At 35.7% G+C, this 8,530-nt stretch overlaps 1 protein-coding gene across 1 annotated transcript in view; it reads left to right on the forward strand.

The window, feature by feature from the left end:
• Positions 1-1,428: 1,428 nt before the first annotated feature.
• Positions 1,429-8,530, forward strand: part of LOC107717591 (delta and Notch-like epidermal growth factor-related receptor) — an 18,021-nt gene continuing 10,919 nt past the window's right edge. Inside the window, exons 1-9 of the mRNA XM_016524399.1 lie at positions 1,429-1,467; positions 1,810-2,148; positions 2,279-2,373; positions 3,100-3,263; positions 4,231-4,379; positions 4,588-4,745; positions 4,880-4,887; positions 7,690-7,838; positions 8,047-8,200. Of these exons, the coding sequence (XP_016379885.1) occupies positions 1,429-1,467; positions 1,810-2,148; positions 2,279-2,373; positions 3,100-3,263; positions 4,231-4,379; positions 4,588-4,745; positions 4,880-4,887; positions 7,690-7,838; positions 8,047-8,200 (1,255 nt within the window). The remainder of the gene's footprint in view (positions 1,468-1,809; positions 2,149-2,278; positions 2,374-3,099; positions 3,264-4,230; positions 4,380-4,587; positions 4,746-4,879; positions 4,888-7,689; positions 7,839-8,046; positions 8,201-8,530) is intronic.

Here is an 8,530-nt window from a genome sequence, read left to right on the forward strand (position 1 = left end):
GGAATCCGACCTTAGAGGGGGGACTATGTCACGCCCAGTTGCCTGCACCACTGTGAGGCTTTAGAGGGCATTCCTGTTTTGTGTTCCTGCCTGTTCTGTTCATGGACTCCATTTCCCATCATGCTTTGTTTTCATTAGTGTCTACCGTAAGCTATGGCGTAGGTTCGACGCAGAAGTATAAATTGGGCTTTACTCCATATGTATGGCATTTCTGATGAAGTAAACTTGCTTGTTAGCACACCTGGTAAAGCATTAGATTTATGATAACAAAGCACTTGGGAGTCCTGTGAAACACAATTCATGATAAAAGTAAGCTGAAATGGCATAATTGTGTCGGCAAATGTCACATTTGCTTTTGTTAACACTATCGGTTAGGTTTGGGGTTGGGTTTAATGTAAGTGGTACGTCATTTGCAAATGTGATAGAGCATTAACATTTTAGCGCCACTCAACGAACATTTAATTTCTGAATATGTACAACAACCATTGTAACAAAAGAGTGCCAGATTCACTTCTATCTGTTTCAGACACATGCTTTTAGCGCCACTCACTGGACATTTCACTTTTAAAGTGACACAAAACATAATATCATTTTGCCATAGGTATGTTTTTCCAATGAACCTTGGTTTGTAGATTTTACAGCGAAGTAATTTGTAATATAACATTTTAATGTGTATTTTTAAATAATTACTAACATGTATTTGTTATTTTATTAGGAGAAGTTATTTTACCTGAGCCAAACAGTATGTTGTTGATATTCTTTGATATCATCTGTTATCCAGTAGAAGCATTTTATGTTAGATTACTTATGTAATGCCAACACACATAATATGGAGTATAAATAGTTTACGGATGAACATATGCACAAATATGGCACATATAAGTCCTACTTCATCTCTTGGGAAGAAGGCATGTCCCTGCCAAAGGAAACTGAGCATAATTAGAGTAATTGGATCAATATCACTACATAATTGTAAGCTAAAGGAATTAGCGATGTAGATTTTGGTGCAGGTGTTCCTGCGGGCAGAGTGGGATGGCTCTATTGCTATCGTTCATATTTGTCTGTGATCTCAGTATATTAATTGCTCTCAGTTCTCATTCTTCAGGCCAACTGATTGTTAGTCGATGTTTGCCTGAAATAAAAGCTGGATTGTTCGCTGCTGTTTTGTGTGACTGGAGCAGTTTAAAATGTTTGATAATATGATGCAGTTTTCATTTCTCATTCGTGTTGTTTTTATTGGGTGCAGTTTTTTGCAGATCCATGCGCCAGCAGCCCCTGTCTCCATGGCAACTGTAGCCAGGACGGTGGGGGGGATGGGTTTGTGTGCATCTGTTATCCAGTAGAAGCATTTTATGTTAGATTACTTATGTAATGCCAACACACATAATATGGAGTATAAATAGTTTACAGATGAACATATGCACAAATATGGCACATATAAGTCCTACTTCATCTCTTGGGAAGAAGGCATGTCCCTGCCAAAGGAAACTGAGCATAATTAGAGTAATTGGATCAATATCACTACATAATTGTAAGCTAAAGGAATTAGCGATGTAGATTTTGGTGCAGGTGTTCCTGCGGGCAGAGTGGGATGGCTCTATTGCTATCGTTCATATTTGTCTGTGATCTCAGTATATTAATTGCTCTCAGTTCTCATTTTTCAGGCCAACTGATTGTTAGTCGATACATGTTTGCCTGAAATAAAAGCTGGATTGTTCGCTGCTGTTTTGTGTGACTGGAGCAGTTTAAAATGTTTGATAATATGATGCAGTTTTCATTTCTCATTCGTGTTGTTTTTATTGGGTGCAGTTTTTTGCAGATCCATGCGCCAGCAGCCCCTGTCTCCATGGCAACTGTAGCCAGGACGGTGGGGGGGATGGGTTTGTGTGCGAGTGCAGTGAGGGTTACAGCGGGGTCCGGTGTGACCTGCCTACTTTGACCTTTGACCTGTCCGAGTCCACCTGGGACCTCGCCGAGAGCCTTGTACCGGAACATGCCACGCCCGCCACACCCGCCACACCTGCGACCACCACTCAAGTGTTTCAGCCAACCACAGTTCCCACCACTACTCAAGCTCTGCCCACACTGGAGCCGTGGCGACCCAAACCGGGTCAGAAAGTGGTGGAGATACTGTGGGAGGATCAGCAGGTGAGCAGGTGTGCGTTTGCATGCATTAAGTGTGCGTTTGTGTAAGCGTGATGTGTCGTGACAGTTCGGTCCGGTCTGGAAGGCAGGATTGCTCCTGTGAGAAGCTTATTTGTGTGTGTGTGTGTTGTAGGTTACTGATGAAGCCGAATGTGTGAGTACCGCAGGAGGTGAGTCTGCCGGAATGATGACTGTTTCCATGGAGGTTGCCGAGGAAACAGCTGTGAAGTAAGAAACTTTATCGTGCCCTGTTTTTCTTGGAAAGACATATTAGAATAAGAGAGTTGTGGGCTTTTAATGTGTTTTTAGTTTACTTTCTGTGGTATTTATGGATATTTCTAGTCTTGAACTACTGCAAAACAAAATATAAAACAAAAAGAATATAAAAAATATTTAAAAATTAAAAAACAAAAATAATATATAAAAATTGATCAAAATATGGATGGAAATATAATTAATCAATTATATATTTTATATATTTGATTGATTATATAATTAAAATATACATTTAAACCATAGCCACACTTTTGGGGTACATTGACAATTTTACCATATCATTTCAAAGTACTTTTCATATGATTTTTGGCCAACATAACAGATAAATATAGATTTTAGATCATATACATTTTTTAAAAAGCTTTAATATAGTAAATTATTGAATATTATTCATTTAATATGATTTCTGTATGATAATACATATTTAATGTAATAAATTATTAATAAACATATTAATATTAATATTACTTTATTAAAACATAATATAATAAAATGCATTAAGCTCTCACATTTATTGAAGAATAAAAGTCCAAATGTATCTTGTTCTTAACCATTATGTTCCCTTTGTACAGTTTGCTACATCTTTTTCCTGTCTCCAGTTCATTTGCATACTGACATGTGACTGATTTTGATGAGATCTCTTCCTCTCTCTCTGTGTGTGTGTGTGTGTGTGTCTAGGTTGGTGGGTAATGTGAGTGGCTCTGCTGTACTGTGGCGTGTAAGTGAGGCTGGTTATGAGCAGTGCTCTGTTGCAGATGGTACAATCATGTGGTTCCAGCAGAGCTCAGATGGCCTGGTGCTCCCTGACCAGTCCCTGCCATTCGGACACAACTACTTCATCAGTAAGTGTGTATGTGGAGGAATATACTGTATGAAACTATTTGTTTGAAATTGGGACTTTGCCTTTGAAACATCTGTGTGCATAATGTCTGTTTCCAACTTGTTTGCAATTCAGAATTTTTCCAGACACATTGATGAGTGTTGCGAGTCTTTTATTTGACCCTGTCTGATTCTGTGAGCCAAACAATGTCTGCCCTTGAGCCATTGCTGTGTGTTTGTTTGTGTGTGTGTGTGTGTGTGGTGGTGTGTGTGTGTGTGTGTGTGTAAAAGGATATTGTGTGTGTGTGTGCGTGCGTGTGTGCATGTGCGCGTGTGTGTGTGTGTGTTTGTGTGAAATTTAAATTTAAATTTAGTTACATTTATTTTTAGCAAGATTTAGGCCCTTGGACCTTGGCCATTCAAAAATATTTTGTTTCCTATTGCCAAAAGAAAGTCTTACAGGTTTGGAAATGTGTGTGTGTGTGTGTAAAAGGAAATAATAAATAATATCCACAATATGATTAAAATTTAATGACATGGATTTGCTTTGTATAATAAATGTGAATCTAGATTTCTAGATGTATGTGTCTGGGTTAAGACAGGCAAAACAGGTGAATAGTGGTAATAAATAAAGTAAATAATATACTGTGAATATAGTAAAGTGAATATACTGTTTATTATTTAATTATAATAATAATAATAAAAAAAATTATTCTTTATTCTATCTTTTAAACATCTTTTTTATAGTAACCGTTAATTGTGCATTCATCATCTTTGAATAACTAACTTTGGTTTTTCTTTCCGTAAAACACAACAGTCAAGCTTAAAACAAGCTAAAATCAATCAGAACACATTAGCACCTGCATAGCAACACCCTGGCAACCATTCTTTTGGCTAAACGCGCATTTTCTTTGAAAAAAAAAATATATAAAATATTTTTTTACTCTCTATTACAACTATGAACTTTTTTGTTTATCTCTCTCCATGTAGGTGTGTTGCATGTTGGTGCACCCTCTGGTCCAGAGGTCACTTTGAGGCTGCATCTCAATGTAAAAACCAATAACTGTATGGAGCCCGGAAGTGGTTTCAGTGACCCACAATGCTCTGGAAAAGGAAAATGCATCACCCAGTCCTCTGTGGTAATGACCTCAGATCATAATACGCGTTATGTGCTTATTATTTTCTCTTTTTAGAGCACTGAAAGGCCAGTATTACACCTCTGAATGTGTACTGCTGTTTTTCCTTCCAAAGTGTTGATATAATAGTTATACCTTTGTTTAGTTTGTGTGCTTTCTGTCCAGAGTTTCTGTGAACATTTGATGATGTGTGTTTAAATGTGAATCACAGGATACATTTTACTGCCAGTGTGATGATGGGTACTCTGGGATCTTCTGTGAGGAGTTTGACGCATGTCACCTGAAGCCCTGCGAGAACAACGGCACCTGTGCTGACCTCACACAGAGAGATGAAGGACAAAACTACACCTGTACCTGCCAACCAGGTGTGTGAGCATATGTGTGTTTGAGGGATTCTCAGGAAACTGTGTCAGGACATGTGTGTACCCTGGCTGAATTACCACGATAGAGTTAACAGGATTTTGATCTTAATTGCATTATTTGATAGATTTTACTCTGTTTAGTGTGCAATGTATGATAACTTTTAAAATAAATGACTGAATGTTTTGACTGGAATGTTACATTTGAATACCCTTGTTCATCAGCTATATAGATTATATAGGGGGAAAAAATTCAGACCTATTTAAATGTATTTTTTACTTAAAACATCAAGCTTTCACTGCCTATATATATATACTGTATATATATATATATATAGTATACAGTGTATATATATATTTTTTTTCTAAAATGCTTTATGCATTTTTAATAGTTCTCTTTGGTGGTTACGTAAGTTTCAATTATAATATATATGAAAATTAGGATTTTTAAAAGTTTTAAAAGTAAGATTTATAAATATTATATAAATGTCTATTATACTCCCCAGGGCTGTGTTTATTTTAATAATGAAAAAAAAATACAATAAAAACAGTAAGATTGTGAAATATTATTACAATTTTAAATAACTATTTTCTATTTGAATATATTGTAAAATGTAATTTATTCCTGTGATCAAAGCTGAATTTTCAGCATCATTACTCCAGTCTTCAGTGTCACATGATCCTTCAGAAATCATTCTAATAAGCAGATTTAATGCTCAAGAAACATTTATTGTTATTGTCAATGATGAAAACAGTTGTGATGCTTAATAGTTTTGTAGAAATCGTGATAATTTTTTTCATACATTTTTATAACCAATACAGATGCCAATTATTTCCGTGTTTCTATATTCAACTGATATTCAGGACCTATATTTATTTAATGTTTTACTTCGTTTTATTTCATTTCATCTTCATATCACAACAATAAAAACATGGCATGGCAGCTGCAACAATAATATTAACAACAGGCAAACTAAATTGACGAAGTTTAATGTTTTCAGATGGAGAACATAAACATAAATAAATGACAAGGGAGTCTGTCAGCTTTGCACAAATGTAATTACTCGCTTTTTAAGAATAGAAAGATCAAAAGAACAGTATTTAGTGTTATTAGTTTTGCTGTAAAATTCCCTTTCCCTATTTAGTTCTACATAAACATCAAACATGTAAAAAAACATTGAAAACTACCCACAATGTGCTTTTATTCATTTAAATGCATTCAGAATAGTAACATGAAAGTTCTATTTGCATAACAGGAATCTAGCAAGAAGCAATGTCCTTATGAATTGTGTAGATATGTCTTGTGTTGGTTTTTGTGAATAATGGAGGTTAACCTTGGGCAGAGCACAGAGCTTTAATGCTCTGATGATGCTTTAAATGAAAAGATAGGGCAGGGGAAGAAAATGGAAAATGAAGAACAAATTAAAGGTTGAGCAAGAGACATTGAAGGTCGGGGATTTGTGCCTTTGATCGTGTAAATGAAGATTAATTTGAGCCTGTTATTTGAGTTATTTAAAGCCTTCCAGAAGAAACAACTGTGTCTTTTTAAGAAATGCTGTCATGGACATGCTGATGGCAAGGCATATCTGTTAGGGTCTAGTGGAAGCACACAAACGAACACTGTTTACCGTTCTGTCCATTTTTGTAAGAGGATTATGGAAAACACAGGAGGGCATAAATGATGTTAATTAGCAGTGTTGTAAGAAAAGCAGCAAACCAACATTGGCTGACTGATTCTTGTTGGTTTATAACTGAAGGCTTTGTTCAATTTTTTTGTCTTAATGCAAAAGGGTTTTTGAGAAGTTTTTTTTTTATAAAAACAGTAGAACTCATAGGAAAGTTCCAAGCAAAAAAAAGTTTGCTTGTGTATTAGAGATTGACCGATATAGATGTTTTTATAACCAATAACAATGCGATTGTTTGTATGTTTATTTGTCTGAAAACTGATATGCAAAATGTATATTTATTTAATGTTTTACTTTAAAAATCATGCAAACACAACTAGTTCCCTGGAATAATTATGCATTGTTATACATTGTCGGTGGATCCGATATTACAAAACCGACACAGGATTAAGGAAAAGTGATTATCGGATCCACTGCAGATGGTACAATCATGTGGTTCCAGCAGAGCTCAGATGGCCTGGTGCTCCCTGACCAGTCCCTGCCATTCGGACACAACTACTTCATCAGTAAGTGTGTATGTGGAGGAATATACTGTATGAAACTATTTGTTTGAAATTGGGACTTTGCCTTTGAAACATCTGTGTGCATAATGTCTGTTTCCAACTTGTTTGCAATTCAGAATTTTTCCAGACACATTGATGAGTGTTGCGAGTCTTTTATTTGACCCTGTCTGATTCTGTGAGCCAAACAATGTCTGCCCTTGAGCCATTGCTGTGTGTTTGTTTGTGTGTGTGTGTGTGTGGTGGTGTGTGTGTGTGTGTGTGTGTAAAAGGAAATAATAAATAATATCCACAATATGATTAAAATTTAATGACATGGATTTGCTTTGTATAATAAATGTGAATCTAGATTTCTAGATGTATGTGTCTGGGTTAAGACAGGCAAAACAGGTGAATAGTGGTAATAAATAAAGTAAATAATATACTGTGAATATAGTAAAGTGAATATACTGTTTATTATTTAATTATAATAATAATAATAAAAAAAATTATTCTTTATTCTATCTTTTAAACATCTTTTTTATAGTAACCGTTAATTGTGCATTCATCATCTTTGAATAACTAACTTTGGTTTTTCTTTCCGTAAAACACAACAGTCAAGCTTAAAACAAGCTAAAATCAATCAGAACACATTAGCACCTGCATAGCAACACCCTGGCAACCATTCTTTTGGCTAAACGCGCATTTTCTTTGAAAAAAAAAATATATAAAATATTTTTTTACTCTCTATTACAACTATGAACTTTTTTGTTTATCTCTCTCCATGTAGGTGTGTTGCATGTTGGTGCACCCTCTGGTCCAGAGGTCACTTTGAGGCTGCATCTCAATGTAAAAACCAATAACTGTATGGAGCCCGGCAGTGGATTCAGCGACCCACAATGCTCTGGGAAAGGAAAATGCATCACCCAGTCCTCTGTGGTAATGACCTCAGATCATAATACGCGTTATGTGCTTATTATTTTCTCTTTTTAGAGCACTGAAAGGCCAGTATTACACCTCTGAATGTGTACTGCTGTTTTTCCTTCCAAAGTGTTGATATAATAGTTATACCTTTGTTTAGTTTGTGTGCTTTCTGTCCAGAGTTTCTGTGAACATTTGATGATGTGTGTTTAAATGTGAATCACAGGATACATTTTACTGCCAGTGTGATGATGGGTACTCTGGGATCTTCTGTGAGGAGTTTGACGCATGTCACCTGAAGCCCTGCGAGAACAACGGCACCTGTGCTGACCTCACACAGAGAGATGAAGGACAAAACTACACCTGTACCTGCCAACCAGGTGTGTGAGCATATGTGTGTTTGAGGGATTCTCAGGAAACTGTGTCAGGACATGTGTGTACCCTGGCTGAATTACCACGATAGAGTTAACAGGATTTTGATCTTAATTGCATTATTTGATAGATTTTACTCTGTTTAGTGTGCAATGTATGATAACTTTTAAAATAAATGACTGAATGTTTTGACTGGAATGTTACATTTGAATACCCTTGTTCATCAGCTATATAGATTATATAGGGGGAAAAAATTCAGACCTATTTAAATGTATTTTTTACTTAAAACATCAAGTTTTCACTGCCTATATATATATATATATATATATATATAGTAT

The sequence above is a fragment of the Sinocyclocheilus rhinocerous genome, unplaced genomic scaffold, assembly GCF_001515625.1.
Source record: "Sinocyclocheilus rhinocerous isolate Xijiao unplaced genomic scaffold, SAMN03320098_v1.1 scaffold240, whole genome shotgun sequence".
Taxonomy (NCBI): Eukaryota; Metazoa; Chordata; class Actinopteri; order Cypriniformes; family Cyprinidae; genus Sinocyclocheilus; species Sinocyclocheilus rhinocerous.